General features: G+C 49.5%; 1 protein-coding gene and 1 non-coding gene across 5 annotated transcripts in view; both read left to right on the top strand.

Annotated features, from left to right (window-relative positions):
* The first annotated feature begins 8,225 nt into the window (after positions 1-8,225).
* The window catches only part of LOC143789440 (piwi-like protein 1), a 45,521-nt gene continuing 36,655 nt past the window's right edge, over positions 8,226-17,091 (top strand). Inside the window, exons 1-3 of one of the 4 annotated variants that reach the window (XM_077279013.1) lie at positions 8,226-8,463; positions 15,992-16,156; positions 16,818-16,904. In XM_077279013.1, coding sequence (XP_077135128.1) covers positions 16,827-16,904 — 78 coding nt within the window. In that variant the 5' untranslated portion in view covers positions 8,226-8,463; positions 15,992-16,156; positions 16,818-16,826. Of the gene's footprint in view, positions 8,464-8,646; positions 8,770-15,991; positions 16,157-16,817; positions 16,905-17,091 lie in introns of those variants that run through there. The other 3 variants (XM_077279014.1, XM_077279011.1, XM_077279015.1) reach the window with 3 other exon arrangements.
* LOC143789441 (U6 spliceosomal RNA) lies at positions 9,481-9,587 on the top strand. The gene has a single exon (XR_013219206.1). It is a non-coding gene; the product is annotated as a U6 spliceosomal RNA (small nuclear RNA).

The raw sequence follows: 17,091 nt of genomic DNA, 5'->3' as shown, positions 1-17,091 counted from the left end.
CCCATTCACGTTACAGTAGAATATCCTGAAAAACGAAAAAAAAATGTCACATTTGGGCAAATAACAATGTGATTCCGCCATTGACGTTTGCGTTCTGTTTTTACAGCCATCAATGTGCGGACAAATGACCGGATTGTCCAGCTCCGTGCAGAGACCATCATCTACAGTCAGGAAAAAGAAACGATTTTTAGTTATTTATTTTTTCACTTTTTCTTTTCCGGGACCGAAAAACGACAATTTTTATGACGGTCACCTCGAGATTAGATCATTACACACGGATGGATCCAGATTTTGATACCGTTTTTTATTTCTTTATTTTTGCTTTAGGATCTTCGGTTTTGTTTTTGGTTAATATTTTTCCGATCTTTTTCTCTATAACTTTTTCCTGTGTTTTCGTCCCCTCTGATCACTTCTCCTATAGGGGGGATCACTAGTATGGCGGCATTTATTCGGCTCCGTCCATGATGGCAAACCATCGGACCCCGCGATCACGTGGTGGGTGGGCAGGTGGTGTCCTAACAAGCTAGTTACACAGCGCAGGCGTCACTGATCGGACCCCCACCTATTGTTCCCTGGCCCAAAATCGGGGTCCGGAGGAGCGGCTGAAGTCAAAGTCTACTGCGCTCACTTGTGGTCTCAGCTGCGTCCTTAGCGCCAAAATAAAAAACTGGGGTCACAGATTCCGGCATGGACCAACCAGTGATCAGGGGTCCGGAAGACCCCAGTAAGTTTCCTTTTATAAAGAGTAGAAAGATAAAAAAGAAAGAGCCAAGACCGAAACCCCTGAAGCCCCCGGAGCCGCTGCAGCCGCCGCCCGTTACCTGGTCCTGCTGCTCCAGGAGCTTCTGCGGGAAGAGCAGCTGCAGGATCTCGTGTCTCCGGCCCCCCGAGGACCCCGCGATACAGAGACCTGCAGGACAGAGCATCAGTAAGGCAGAGACCGACGGACCCCCGCACTGTGCGGCATAAAGGGGGCTCCGAACTGCAACCAAGGCGGACGGAAATCTACAGAACAGGACGGAGCTACTGACTGCGGTAGACAAGGCACTACAAGTCTCAGCAGGCCCAGGGGCAGTGTTGTGCTAGCAGCATGGGAGTTGTGGTTTACCAGTCATGTATATACAGCTCTGGCAAAAATTAAGAGACCACTGCACAATGTTCAGTTTGTCTGATTGTTCTCTTTATATTTTTCAGTAAAATGTAAATTGTTCTTTTATTCTATAAACTTCTGACAACATGTCTCCGAAATTCCCAGCAATAAATTTTGTATTTTCTTCCTGAAAAGGAGAAATGGTCAAAATGTAAAACCCCAGTGATTTCAGACCTCAAATAATGCAAAGAAAACAAGTTCCTAATCATTTAGAAACAACAATACTAATGTTTTACCTCCGGAAGAGATCAGAAATCAATATTTGGTGGAATAACCATGATTTGTAATCCCAGCTTTCCTGCGTCTCGGCAGCTTTCCTCCAGTCTATCACTCTGCTCCTGGTAGAATAATGTCAGCCGTTCTTCTGTGTTTGATGGCTGTGACCATCCATCATCCTCCTGATTACATTCCAGAGGTTTTCAGTGGGGTTCAGGTCTGGAGATTGGGCGGCCATGACAGGTGACAGGGATTTGATGTGGTGGTCTCTTAATTTTTTCCAGAGCTGTACACAGCCCACAGGTAACAGGCGAGACCCCCGGTACAGGAGGTGACAGGATGTACCCACCGGTGTCCCCCGACCAATCCACGACTCTCGTCACCTCCTGCAGCTCAAATATCCCGATATCTGAGGACAACAGAGAACAATCACTGCGGCCTGATAATGTACGGACCCCCATAATAGCTTCACCCACAAACCCCCCATAACAGTGCGTCCTCCACAGACCCTCATAACAGTGCATAACCCACAGACCCCCCATAACAGTGCATCCTCCACAGATCCCCATAACAGTGCATCCTCCACAGACCCCCATAACAGTGTCCTCCGCAGACCCCCCATAACAGTGTCCTCCACAGACCCCCATAACAGTGCGTCCTCCACAGACCCCCATAACAGTGTCCTCCGCAGACCCCCCATAAGAGTGTCCTCCACAGATCCCCCCCATAACAGTGCGTCCTCCGCAGACCCCCCATAACAGTGTCCTCCACAGACCCCCCATGACAGTGCGCCCTCCACAGACCCCCATAACAGCGTCCTCCGCAGATCCCCCATAACAGTGTCCTCTGCAGACCCCCCATAACAGTGTCCTCCGCAGATCCCCTATAACAGTGCATACTCCGCAGACCTCCATAACAGTGTCCTCCACAGATCCCCCATAACAGTGCGTCCTCCGCAGATCCCCCATAAGTGTCCTCCGCAGACCCCCCATAACAGTGCGTCCTCCGCAGATCCCCCATAAGTGTCCTCCGCAGACCCCCCATAACAGTGCGTCATCCACAGACCCCCATAACAGTGCGTCCTCTGCAGACCCCCATAACAGCGTCCTCCGCAGATCCCCCATAACAGTGTCCTCCACAGACCCCCATAACAATGTCCTCCACAGATCCCCCATAACAGTGTCCTCCACAGATCCCCCATAACAGTGCGTCCTCCGCAGATCCCCCATAACAGTGTCCTCCGCAGATCCCCCATAACAGTGTCCTCCGCAGATCCCCCATAACAGTGTCCTCCGCAGATCCCCCATAACAGTGTCCTCCGCAGACCCCCCATAACAGTGTCCTCCACAGACCCCCATAACAATGTCCTCCACAGATCCCCCATAACAGTGTCCTCCACAGATCCCCCATAACAGTGCGTCCTCCGCAGACCCCCCATAACAGTGCGTCCTCCGCAGATCCCCCATAAGTGTCCTCCGCAGACCCCCCATAACAGTGCGTCATCCACAGACCCCCATAACAGTGCGTCCTCTGCAGACCCCCATAACAGCGTCCTCCGCAGATCCCCCATAACAGTGTCCTCCACAGACCCCCATAACAATGTCCTCCACAGATCCCCCATAACAGTGTCCTCCACAGATCCCCCATAACAGTGCGTCCTCCGCAGATCCCCCATAACAGTGTCCTCCGCAGATCCCCCATAACAGTGTCCTCCGCAGACCCCCCATAACAGCGTCCTCCGCAGATCCCCCATAACAGTGCATACTCCGCAGACCTCCATAACAGTGTCCTCCACAGATCCCCCATAACAGTGCGTCCTCCGCAGATCCCCCATAACAGTGCGTCGTCCACAGACCCCCATAACAGTGCGTCCTCTGCAGACCCCCATAACAGCGTCCTCCGCAGATCCCCCATAACAGTGTCCTCCACAGACCCCCATAACAGTGTCCTCCACAGACCCCCATAACAGTGTCCTCCACAGATCCCCCATAACAGTGTCCTCCACAGATCCCCCATAACAGTGTCCTCCACAGATCCCCCATAACAGTGTCCTCCGCAGACTAGAATCTGCCAGCGCCTCACTGCTCAGTGTCCATGTTGTTTATGGGCAGATAACCTGTAAAAGTAACAAAATGAACGTTCTTTCCCTTCTGTGAATCGGTCCCATGATTAGATATTTGGAGAGAAGATCGATATATTTTATTGCGATGACATTTTCAGTCCCAAATGTCCCGACTCAAACATGGCCGCTCTGCAGCCTCCGTCACGTTCAGCGCATGTGCGTTAAGCGAAAAGCCAATTTAGTGTTGCGTCACGGTGGTTCGGCGCGGACTCTGCGGAGCGGTTGGCGCATGCGCACACAGTAGTTTGTGTGGTTTGTGGACGCTGAGGAGCTCATGGTGGCGTCTGTGGTTATCCCTCGTGGTCTATGTCGGCAGCGCTGTAGAACTACAAGTCTCAGGATCTCATAGTACTACTGTTCAGTATTTAGTGCCTGTAAAGTGTTTATGTCAGGCTGAGCTCCGTTTGGTGTCACGTGGTGCTGGCGGCTGCCGGTGCTGGTAACCGTCTAGACCGGACTCTTCCTCCGCACTGTTAACCGTTTAGTGACCCTGCCGGTGTTGTTTCATCTGGTTTTTCCTGTGTTTCATCTCTGTGGCGCCGTGTTTCGTCTCTGTGGCGCCGTGTTTCGTCTCTGTGGCGCTGTGTTTCGTCTCTGTGGCGCCGTGTTTCTTCTTTGCGCCATGTTTCGTCTCTGTGGCGCCGTGTTTCGTCTCTGTGGCGCCGTGTTTCGTCTCTGTGGCGCCGTGTTTCGTCTCTGTGGCGCCGTGTTTCGTCTCTGTGGCGCCGTGTTTCGTCTCTGTGGCGCCGTGTTTCGTCTCTGTGGCGCCGTGTTTCGTCTCTGTGGCGCTGTGTTTCGTCTCTGTGGCGCCGTGTTTCTTCTTTGCGCCATGTTTCGTCTCTGTGGCGCCGTGTTTCGTCTCTGTGGCGCCGTGTTTCGTCTCTGTGGCGCCGTGTTTCGTCTCTGTGGCGCCGTGTTTCGTCTCTGTGGCGCCGTGTTTCGTCTCTGTGGCGCCGTGTTTCGTCCCTGTAATAATGTAAAGAGATAAAAGGTAGGCCTCATAACCGGGAATCACCACATAAATAAGAATAGCATGATAGAACACAGCTTTATTTCACAAAATACACAGAAGGCAAAGCACACACATTAAAACCATATAAAAAAAGGGGAGATACAAAGAAACCCCGTACACACAACGGCCCCTAATAAGGCAGAAAAGCCCGCACATAACTGAGGGGTACAAAGTGAACATGCCCACCGATGACAATAGCTATATAGACAGCATGACCATCAAGTCTGTAACATGAGCGCGGCTCGCCCGAGTGCCTGCGCAAATGACAAACCAATAAGCAGATGCCAAGTGACATAACAGCACACATCAGCTAAGATGAAGCCAGGAGGAAATAACGGAGGGTTAAATGACGAAAAATACACTATAAAAGGAACATCCAGATGTAACTCCTAAGCAGATAGGGCCAGTACTGCCACCAAGAAGGACATGTAATACTGTCCACTACACACCCAACAGTGAACCTGGCGACTGGAGAGAATGAGGTGCATAAGCGGCAAACCTGCCTTAAATAATAACCCTTCCGTGGCCAGCCATGGGCAGAATCATGTGAGCATGAGGACCCTAATAAGTGAAAGTGCGGGCTGCGGAGACCCAACGCGTGTCGCCAGACTTGTGGCTTCGTCCGGGGTAGTAACCGCATTGCCAGCCTAATGTTTAAATAGGAAATAATCAGTTTACATTACCATGAACAGCTGTGCCTGAGCCAGATTCCCCCATGGAGTATGTGCAATCCTCATTGTACACGCCGAGCCCGGCGTGCGTCCTACTGCGCATGCGCCGGCGTCTCAGAGCGGACATACGTCATCCGCTCAGGGCTGCCTGACAGCGTGCACGCTGTGCATAGTGCGCACGCGCTGGAGTACAATGAAATGGTCACAGGAGTAAGTAAATAAGTGCTGAGTTATACCGCTCTGTGCTACTGACTATGGCCGGCGTCACACTAGCGAGTTTTACGGACGTATGAGCATAAACTACGTCCGTAAAATACGCATTGCACACGGCCCAATGAATCTCTATGGCCCAGCTCCTATCTGCCGTATATTACGCATCCGTAATATACGGTATGTTACGGGCGTAGAAAATCACAGCATGCTGCGTTTGTCACCGTATTGCGCCAATGAAAGTCTATGGGGGCGAGAAAAATACGGATTCCACACGGACCAGCAGTGTGACCTGTGAGAAATACGCAGCGGTGTTAGGGTGCGTGTCCACGTTCAGGAAACGCTGCGTGTTTGATGCTGCGTGGGGCCGCAGCGTCAAACACGCAGCGTCCAGATGTTCCAGCATAGTGGAGGGGATTTTTTAAAATCCCGTGTCCACTATGCGTGAAAACACGCACACGGCGGCCCTGCGACTCCAGACATGCTGCGCGTCTTTTAAGATCGCAGCATGTCCGTGTTCCTTGCGGCGACGCTGCGCCACCGCAAGGAATAACACAGGGCGCTATGCGAGGGGTGCGATGATCCCGGATGTGTGCAATGAACACATCCGGCATCATCGCGTCCCAGAAGGGGGCGGGGCTTAGCGCCGAGCGGGTTTGCTGCTCCGACGATACCGCCGGCCATCCTGATCGTGGACACGTACCCTTAGAGGAAAGCCCGTAATTCAATTGCCGGCTTTTCATTTCTCCTTCCCAAACCCGACAGGATATGAGACATGATTACATACAGTAAACCATCTCATGTCTTTTTTTTGCATATTCCACACTACTAATGTTACTAGTGTGTATGTGCAAAATTTGGGTGCTGTAGCTTGTAAAATAAAGGGTTAAATGGCGGAAAAAATTGGCGTGGGCTACCGCGCAATTTTCACCGCCAGAGTGGTAAAGTGACACCATTCTAAAAACTGCACCCCTCAAGATGCTTAAAACCACATTCAAGACGTTTATTAACCCTTCAGGTGTCTCACAGCAGCAGAAGCAACATGGAAGGAAAAAATGAACATTTAACTTTTTAGTCACAAAAATGATCTTTTAGCAACAATTTTTTTTATTTTCCCAAGGGTAAAAGGAGAAACTGGACCACGAAAGTTATTGTACAATTTCTCCTGAGTACGCTGATACCTCACATGTGGGGGTAAACCACTGTTTGGGCGCACGGCAGGGCTCGGAAGGGAAGGAGCGCCATTTGACTTTTTGAATGTAAAATTAGCTCCAATCATTAGCGGACACCATGTCGCGTTTGGAGAGCCCCTGTGTGCCTAAACATTGGAGCTCCCGCACAAGTGACCCCATTTTGGAAACTAGACCTCCCAAGGAACTAATCTAGATGCATAGTGAGCACTTTAAACCCCCAAGTGCTTCACAGAAGTTTATAACGCAGAGCCAGGAAAATAAAAAATAATTTTTATTTTCTCAAAAATGATTATTTAGCCAGCATTTTTTTATTTTCCCAAGGGTAACAGGAGAAATTTGACCCCAAGAGTTGTTGTCCAGTTTCTCCTGAGTACGCTGATACCCTATATGTGGGGGGAACCACTGTTTGGGCACATGTCGGGGCTCGGAAGGGAGAGAGCACCATTTGACTTTTTCAATGCAAGATTGGCTGGAATTAATGGTGGCGCCATGTCGCATTTGGAGACCCCCTGATGTGCCTATACAGTGGAAACCCCTCAATTCTAACTCAAACACTAACCCCAACACGCCCCTAACCACAACCCTAACCCCAACACACCCCTAACCCTAGTCTTAACCCTTACTCCAACCCTAAGGCTATGTGCCCACGTTGCGGATTTGTGTGCGGATTTTTCGCACCGTTTTTGAAAAATCGGCAGGTAAAAGGCACTGCGTTTTACATGCGGATTTACCGCGGATTTCCAGTGTTTTTTGTGCGGATTTCACCTGCGGATTCCTATTATGGAGCAGGTGTAAAACGCTGCGGAATCCGCACAAAGAATTGACATGCTGTGGAAAATACAACGCAGTGTTTCTGCGCTGTATTTTCCGCACCATGGGCACAGCGGATTTGGTTTTCCATAGGTTTACGTGGTACTGTAAACCTGATGGAAAACTGATACGAATCCGCAGCCAAATCCGCACCGTGTGCACATAGCCTAATTCTAACCCTAATTCCAACCCTAGCCCTAATTCTAACCCTAATTGTAACCCTAGCCCTAAGTGCAACCCTAACCCTAAGTGCAACCCTAGCCCTAAGTGCAAACCTAACCCTAATTCCAACCCTAGCCCTAATTCTAGCCCTAAGTGCAACCCTAGCCCTAATTCCAACCCTAGCCCTAATTCTAACCCTAATTGTAACCCTAGCCCTAAGTGCAACCCTAACCCTAAGTGCAACCCTAGCCCTAAGTGCAAACCTAACCCTAATTCCAACCCTAGCCCTAATTCTAGCCCTAATTCCAACCCTAGCCCTAATTCTAGCCCTAAGTGCAACCCTAGCCCTAATTCCAACCCTAGCCCTAATTCTAACCCTAATTGTAACCCTAGCCCTAAGTGCAACCCTAGCCCTAAGTGCAACCCTAAGTGCTGAGGACAGGACGGAGGGGTAGGGAACACTGACGGCGGCTGCAGATCGCCGCCGTCAGTCGGTGGGGGGCAGATCGGGGTCTCCAGCTATTGCAGTATCGGCCATGGCTGGATTGTAATATTTCACCAATTTTCATAGGTGAAATATTACAGATTGCTGATTGGCTGTTGCACTTTCAACAGCCAATCAGAGCGATCGTAGCCACGAAGGGGGGGGGGGGGCCTGTAGCACCCCTCCCCCTCCCCCTGTCGTTAACCCTTTCCCCGGCCTGCAGGGACGCGATCATTCTGTGACACAGCACAGGCGTCACAGGGCGGATTGACTTTCATGACGCCTACGCTGTGTCACAGGTCGGGAAGGGGTTAAAGGGGTGGTGGACCGAGGCTGATCCCTTTATCCGTGCACGTCCAAGAGCAGCAGCGGCATCAGGAGGACACGTACCCGCCGCATATCGCTGGCACCTGCCCCCCGGCAGCTTCTCCGGGTAAGTTCCGGGGCTGGAGGGCTCTGGGCAGGCGGTCTGGGGCGGCGCTGGATAGAGGGGGCTTTTCCTGATGGTGGTGGCGCTGCCTGGCCATTCTGGTACCGGCGCCGATAAATTTAGTCCCCAGCTTCGGTTCTCTGCTAGGCCGCATTCTGTAACTCCGCCCCCGCTGTGACGTGTCCCAGCGGCTCCGCCCACCTTTCTGGCGCTTCTCGTACAGGACGAGAAGCGCCTCTTGTAATCTCGGCGGCCATCTTCCCTTCTCCCGCGGCCCCTCTGGGCACACACTGGCAGTTGGTCTCTGAGGTAATTTGTCTGGTCTCTGAGTGAGGTAATTTGTCTGGTCTCTGAGGTAATTTGTCGGGAGCAGCTCCCGCAGGCGTCGGCACTGTCTGGGGAGGCTCACAGCTACAGTGGGGACACAGGGTCTGGGTGAGGGGGCTTCTCTGGACCACCCTCCTCCTCCTGCTGTAACCCTCTCACTGCAGAAGTGTCCTACAGGGGACACACAGAAGGGTACAATGTCCCGACCTAAAGCATCTATACAGGCTCACTAGGCTATTGCAGCCCTTCACTTCATGTACCTCCTTGCCAGTCTGTGTTTCCTTAGGCTCAGACTTCTGCAAGGCCTGTGACCCCCCAAATTACCTCAGGAGCCTCCGCCACCACCAAGCCCAGTGTACCGAGCCCCCCTGAGTGGGCTACGACACTGTCACAATCCATGGCTTCTCTGGCCAAAGTGATTGAGTCCCTCCACGATCCCTCCAGGGGTCGGAGTATGCGCAGGTCTGACATAAATGGATCCTCTCCCTATGGGAGCAGTCGATCAGTAGGTGTCAGCCCTCTAGAAACCTACCGGTGTCTAGGAAAAGGATCAGCAGCACGTCCCCAGAGCGTTCACGTGCATTCTTGTTGGCGAGTTACGCTTCTCGCTCTCCCTCCCCAGGGGTCAGTAACTACCGCGATTCTGAGTACGAATCGGACGGCCCCTTGGACTTGGATTCACAAGACTTCCAGGTGCTCGCATAGGCAGCACATATACTAAAATTGGAACGATACAGAGAAGATTATCATGGCCCCTGCGCAAGGTTGACACGCAAATTCGTGAAGCGTTCCATAAAAATGGTGGATTCGCTGATGGAGGAGGTCAATCTGACACATTGAAGAGAAATCTGATTCCGTTCCGGATCAAGCTGCATCCTTTAAGAGGACTAAACACCCCCATAAGACTTTTGCAGTCCACCCTGAGTTTACGGCCATACGCAATCGTTACAGGGAGCGACCGGACAAACGCTTCACAGGACAAAAGTCTCTCGAAGCGAAATATCCTTTTTCGGCTGTGCCGGGGAAGGATTGAGCTGAATCCCCTGTTGTAGACCCTCCAGTTTCTCGCCTGGCATCCAAGACCCTTTTATCCGTAACGGATGGGTCATCCTTTAAAAATCCCACAGACCATCAGATGGAACACCAGGCTCGCTCTGTTTTTTGAGGCCTCAGGCTCGGCCCTCTGCCCTTCAGTCGCTGCAGAATGGGTTTCTAAGGCGATAGTCTTCTGGGCAGATACCCTGGCCAAATCCATTCAGAGCGGTAATTATCTCCTCTGAAGCAGTCAAATTTTGTGGCCTGGACATTACCTGGTACACGCATTTTGGTTGCAGCTGGCTGTTCTGCTCTATTGGCAGCGAACGCAGTCACGATCAGCAGAGCATTATGCTCAGAGAGTGGAAAGTGGACTCTGCATAAAAAAAAAAAGTCCTTGATATCTCTGCCTTTCCAGAGTGGTCGCCTATTTGGTAAGAACATGGATCAGCTTATTTCTGATGCCACGGGAGGAAAGAGTAAATTTCTTCCCCAGCAGAGGCTTAGGTGTCTTTTTCGGAGACATCAACAATTTCGTTTCCGATCCCTTTGCTCCAACCCGGGCTGGTCCACCGTCGCTACCTTCCCCGGGTCAGGGCACTCCCCCACACAGGGACATAGGTTCTCAAGTCTCCTACAGACCTAGTCGACACTGGTCTTGCCCTAAACAGTTGAGATCTAAGGGATCTAGGTCTCAGAGATTTTCCGCCGCTGACTCCTGGCATCGTCTGGTCGACACCGGCAGGGTGGGCGGCCGCCTACTTCTATTCAGTCAGGCCTGGCTGTCCGTATTTTACAAGACCTCAAACTTCTAAACAAGTTTGTCAAGGTTTGTCATTTTCGCATGGAATCTCTGCATTCAGTCTTCGCTTCTATGGAAGAGGGAATGTTTTTTTGGCATCCATCGACATCCAAGATGCTTACCTACATATCCCGATCTTTCATCCGCCACTAGAGATTCCTGCGCTTCGCCATTCACGACCAGCATTTCCCATTTTGAGTCACTCCGCAAGACTGGGTCATTACCCCGGTTCCGGGAAATGAGAAGTTCAAGGGTTTCTAGTCGAATCTATTTGTGGTCCCAAAAGAGGATGGTACAGCCAGGGCCATCCTGGACCTAAAGCTTCTGAACAATTCTGTCAGAGTACGGCATTTGAGGATGGAGTCTCCCTCTCTCCAAGGGTTCCTGCACTTCGCCATCCGCGAAGAACATTTTCAGTTTAGCCTTGCCCTTCGGCCTTGCTACCGCCCCCAGGGTATGCTCAAAGGTCATGGCGGCAGTCATGTCCAGTCTACATTCTCAGGGCCTGGTCGTCTTGCTAGCCCTTCAGCAAGTGGCCTGAGCACTTTGTCAACCATCTGTTCGTTCCATCCGCCTTGGCATGAGGGACAACATGCGCTTTGGACGCATGTGACAGGAGCCTCTTCTCCCTCGTCAACATACTGCCCAGGGTAAATGGTCTCCTCAGAGGAGTGTTCTCTTCCCATCTACTGTATGTGCTGGAGATCCGAGCGATCTGGCTGTTCCTGCGGCGGTTCCATCGTCTCCTGACAGGCTGTCCCATCCGAATTCAATCAGACAATGCCATGGCCATGGCTTACAGAGGGGTCATCTGCAGCAAAGCGCGAGGTGGAACACATCCTTCACTAGGCCAATAGAAACCACTCCGTTATCTCGGCTGTTAACTCCTGAGCATGGAAAACTGGGCTGCGGACTTCCTCAGCTGTCAAGGCCTGCCCTCGGGAGAGTGGTCTCTTAATCCGGAAATTTTCCAGCAGACCTATCTTCACTAGAGGACACCAGACGTGGATCTGAATGCCAAGATGCTTGAGTTTGTAGCTCGATTACGGGACCTGAGAGCCATCGGGTGGACGCGCTCGTCCTTCCGTGGAGTCAGTTTAGTCTTCCCTACATGTTTTCCCCCATTGCTTTTGATTCCGAAGGCCTTCAGGAAGATCAAAGCAGAGGGAGTACCGGTGATCCCAGTTGCTCCTGACTGGCCACGCCGAGCGTGGTACGCAGAATTAGTGCAGCTTGTCAGACATCCCTTTGCAATCACCAGATCGACCAGACCTGCCTTTCCAGGGCCCGTTTGACACCAGAACTCAGGGCCCTGAGTTTGTGGGCTTGGCCGTTGACTCCTGGGTCCTAACCGTAGCTGGTTTCTCCCATGAGGTAGTTTCCACCATGATTAATGCTCTGAAGCCGGTGTCAGTACGCATCAGAAGCTGGTGTTAGTACGCATCTATCATCGGACCTGGAAAGCCTTTTTTGAATTCCTTCAGTCCGGTCTGTACTCGGGCCTAGCGCCGAGCTCCCTCAAAGGGTGGGTCTGCCTTGTCCTTATTGTTTCAGAATAAAGTCTCTTCCAAACCGCAGGTGAGAACTTTCTTTCTGGGAGTCTCTTGTGTGGTACCTCTACATAGCGCCCTTAGACGCCTGGGACCTTAACTTGGTCCTAGGTGTCCTATAGGAATCTCCCTTCGAACCGTTACAGGTTGTCTCTCCTACCTCTCATGGAAGGTCGCCTTCCTAGTCACGGTAACATCAATCAGAAGGATCTCGGAGCTAGTTGCTCTCTCCTGCCAAGCGCCTTTTCTGACTTCAGACACAAGGTAGTCCTCAGGTTGTCCCTGCCCTTCCTTCCAAAAGTGGTGTAGCTGTTTCACCTTATCAAGGATATTGTCCTACCCTCGTTTTGCCCAGCACCGGTGCATCGTGTGGAGAAAGCTTTCCACTCTTCGGATCTTGTGAGGGCTCTCAGAAGGTACGTGTCTAAGACGGTGCCTTTTTGCCAGACGGACGCCCTGTTCGTGCTCTCGAAGGGGCACCGGAAGGGATCGACCGCTTCTAAGTCAGGAATAGCCACATGGATTCGGTCGGCTATTCGAGAAGCTTAATGCGGGGATCAAGGCACACTCCACTCGGTCGGTAGGTGCTTCATGGGCCATTCGGCATCAAGAGTCTGCGGAGCAGGTTTGTAAAGTGGCGACCTGGTCTAGCCTGCACACTTTCTCAAAGCATTATGATGTCCATAGATGCTGGGAGTTTACTCTGTTATTTCCCACCCAGGGACTGCTTTGGAACTTCCGACGGCCCTGTGTCCTCCAATGTGGCGAAGGAGAAACGGGGATTTTTATGTACTCCTCGTAAAAAACCTTTTCTCCGAGCCACTCATTGGGGGACACAGCACCCACGGTGTTGGACTGAAGGCTGCTATTGTTTTTCTGATTTAACATGATGTACCTATTCTTGATGATAATAATCCTACTGCTTGGTCACTAAACTGGTTTGGGCTGGAGCCAGTGGGTGGTGTATATTGTAGAGGAGGAGCTAGCTTTTTTTGTATTCACTTAGTGTCAGCCTCCTAGTGGTAGCAGCATAACACCCACGGTCCTGTGTCGCCCAATGAGTGGCTCGGAAAAAAGGATTTTACGGTGAGTACACAAAAATCCCTGTTTTGATCATGTGATGGGGTCTATCACAGTGATCAAAATGAAACAATAGGAGAAATCTTTTTTCCTGGAAGAAGATGATGAGGGGCGGGTGCCGGAGCCCGAGGTACCAGGGGCGGATCCCATTTCTCTCTCCTCTGATGTGTTAGATCATAGAGGAGAGAGAAATAAATGGAAAATCTGCCTTTTTTTTTTTGCCATTAATCGGAGAATAAACCGACCCTAATCATGTTCTCCGGAGTATCAGCTACCCCCGGTAGCAGAGACCCTAGAGATTTTCCAAAACTGGGAAGCGCTATAACCTTATTTCTCAGCGCTGTTCAAAAGGCGTATAGACGGTCGTTAAGGGGTTAAGCAACTGTGCACACCTCGCTTGTAAAAGTCAACAGGTTGCTCCAAAAGACACGTTGTGACTTCGGAAATCAGAGTCTCATTATCTGGATAACTTAATTGTTGGAAAGAGGTGGAAGTCTGGTGAATAAAGGGATGTCGTAGAATTTTAGGCCACAGGATCGCGTGTTGTGAACTGGTGCATTGTCTTGCAAAAAGCTGACATCTTCGGTGAGCATTCCACGGCTCTTGGTTTTGATGGCCTCCTGCAATTTCCGCAGCAGTGAAGCACAGTATTCCCCAGTGATCATGGTACCCTTTGCTAGAGAATCCATCAATACTACTCTGTGCTGGTCCCAAATACTGTGAGCATGACCTTGCCTGCCAAGGGTTGGGCACGTGCCTTCTTTGGAGGTGAGTCATGATGCTTCCATTACATCTACTGGACTTTAGTCTCAGGATCCTAGTGATGGATCCAGCTTTCATCCTGTGTAATCAATCTGTTGATAAAATCCTCCTGGCCTCCACGGCACATTGTCAATAAAGCCTGAGAGCGTTAGACTCGTTCCTGCTTCTGGAAAGGTGTGAACAGCCGGGGAACCCAGCGAGCAGATACCTTATGTATGTGAAGATGGTCTTGGATGATTTTTTCCATGGACACCACACTAATCTTGACATTTTGGGCTAGGTGGCGAATGGTTATGCGGCGATTTTCCAAAAGGGCGCCCTCCACTTGCTGGATGATGTGTTCATCAATAGCAAAGTGGGGTCGCCCTGGAATTGGAGCTGTTTGCACCGAAGCCCGACCACATCTGAATTGACGATGCCAGTTCTTGACTACGTGTAACATATTATCCCTTTTAAAAAGATTTTTAAATTTTTATTAATGATATATTAAAAATACCACTTCCCAGTGAAAACGAAAAAAAAAAAAATTGATAATATACAGATCTACTGGGTGCACCTGCCCTCAACCAATGACACTACGCTCCCCTACTATCCCTACCTAACAGTGGAGGTTGGCACCCTGATAGATAATTTGGCGCCCCCACTCCGCGACGGCTGATAACCTACTGGCCCTATTAAGGACCTAGCCGGCTAAAGGAGGGAAAACATGGAGCAATTGGCAGAAATGAAGAAAGCGTAGGAGAGCTAAACTGAGGTGCACACCAGTATTATAAACTTTCTTTATCAAAGCCCAGAATTTGGGACAATGACACTACCATGGACATATACTTAAAACATGTAAGACATTACACACATGAATAAATATTGTTTTTATCTTTAGATAAATATGTCAGTTCTATTGCACAGCCTAAACAAATAAACAGCTATGTGCATAGAGGGTAGAAAATCAGCAGGAAAGACATAAATGCCAAATGACCTGGTTCGGTCCAAATTTAAGCCTGTGCATAACAGCACTCCCCTGTCAGCATTGGGTTAAATCAGATCATGTCTCAACACTGTGGTACACCTGAGACCATTTTCCATTACCCGTATATACAAAAATAGCCAGGGGTAAGTATCTATGTTTACACCCATTGGGGCGTATCGTGGACAGCTAAGTGTTTTTGTGTGGGGGACAATACCCCTTGTTACTGGCTGCCTCTAAAATCATTTATTGGTCCACTGCATTGTGTGTAAACATAGATACTTACCCCTGGCTATTTTTGTATATACGGGTAATGGAAAATGGTCTCAGGTGTACCACAGTGTTGAGACATGATCTGATTTAACCCAATGCTGACAGGGGAGTGCTGTTATGCACAGGCTTAAATTTGGACCGAACCAGGTCATTTGGCATTTATGTCTTTCCTGCTGATTTTCTACCCTCTATGCACATAGCTGTTTATTTGTTTAGGCTGTGCAATAGAACTGACATATTTATCTAAAGATAAAAACAATATTTATTCATGTGTGTAATGTCTTACATGTTTTAAGTATATGTCCATGGTAGTGTCATTGTCCCAAATTCTGGGCTTTGATAAGGAAAGTTTATAATACTGGTGTGCACCTCAGTTTAGCTCTCCTACGCTTTCTTCATTTCTGCCAATTGCTCCATGTTTTCCCTCCTTTAGCCGGCTAGGTCCTTAATAGGGCCAGTAGGTTACCAGCCGTCGCGGAGTGGGGGCGCCAAATTATCTATCGGGGTGCCAACCTCCACTGTTAGGTAGGGATAGTAGGGGAGCGTAGTGTCATTGGTTGAGGGCAGGTGCACCCAGTAGATCTGTATATTATCAATTTTTTTTTTTTCGTTTTCACTGGGAAGTGGTATTTTTAATATATCATTAATAAAAATTTAAAAATCTTTTTAAAAGGGATAATATGTTACACGAGTTTTGAATTTCCTTTCAACAATTCTGTTTTCATGTGTTTATTGCAGTTCTTGACTACGTAATATGATGGGAATCATCACCTTTCATCTCATCGAACGTCTCTTTGGTGTGCGGCCTTTCAATAAAGGAACTTGATGACGGCTCGGAATCCACTGGGTCCATTATCAAACTTCACACCACTCCAGCACCTGTAACATCAACACCGTTATCAGGTCTGAGTGGCAAATTGGCACAAAATCTACAGAGACTTGTATCATTACACATGTGCAGTGTCATCGTCCTGTGATAAATAGAAGTGGGTCAGGGAAAATCTTTAATGAACGCCCCTCGTATCTGTGAATCCAGATTTGGGGTAAGATTAAACAATTACAAGACAGGATCTTCAGCCTAAAAGATGTAATAGAGCTGTGTAGCTGGAAATCCAGCTCTGTGGTGAGTTGAAGCAGTTACTAGACAGCAAGATGGAGGTCATTGTACAGAGCCATATACCTGGAAATCCAGCTATTAGGTGAGATTAAACACTAGAAAGCAGCAGCATGGAGTAAATTATAGAGCAATACTGAGCAATATAGCTGTGAGTCCAACTAGGGTGAGACTAAACACTTACTAGAAGACGGGCCTCTCGCTGATCTCCGCATAGCCTTCAATAGGCAGCTATCCTGTAATCCCTCAGTGAGCCGGCACTCAGTCTTGTAATGAGTAGGATGATGCACCTTTTTTTCACAGTCACAGATGCACAGTTTTTCAGGGTGAAAAATATATGTGTGTGTGTATGTATATATATATATATATATATATATATAGATAGATAGATAGATAGATAGATTTTTTTTTTTTTTTCCATTTATATATTGAAATCTGTTTCCTTTGCAGAAGTAAAAGATGAGCGGACGAGCCAGATCCCGGGCCCGCGGCCGAGCTCGTGGGCAGGAGCAGGCCCCACAAAGACCACCTGGACAGGTTTTGTACCCCACTCATTAACCCTTTTAGTAATTCCTGCTGCTTTTTCATAATGGAGGCGCTTCAAGCGGTTTCTTTTTTTCCCACAATGCATTGCATTGTTCTCTAATCCTGCAGAGGCAGCAGAATTATGGGAATCTGGGTCCAATTTTTTTTTTCCTTACTATATTATTGAATAACTCTCGAA

Source organism: Ranitomeya variabilis, unplaced genomic scaffold (assembly GCF_051348905.1).
Source record: "Ranitomeya variabilis isolate aRanVar5 unplaced genomic scaffold, aRanVar5.hap1 Scaffold_257, whole genome shotgun sequence".
NCBI classification, from domain to species: domain Eukaryota; kingdom Metazoa; phylum Chordata; class Amphibia; order Anura; family Dendrobatidae; genus Ranitomeya; species Ranitomeya variabilis.
Note: the sequence above shows the minus strand (reverse complement) of the source record. Positions and strands in the feature narration are given on the sequence as shown.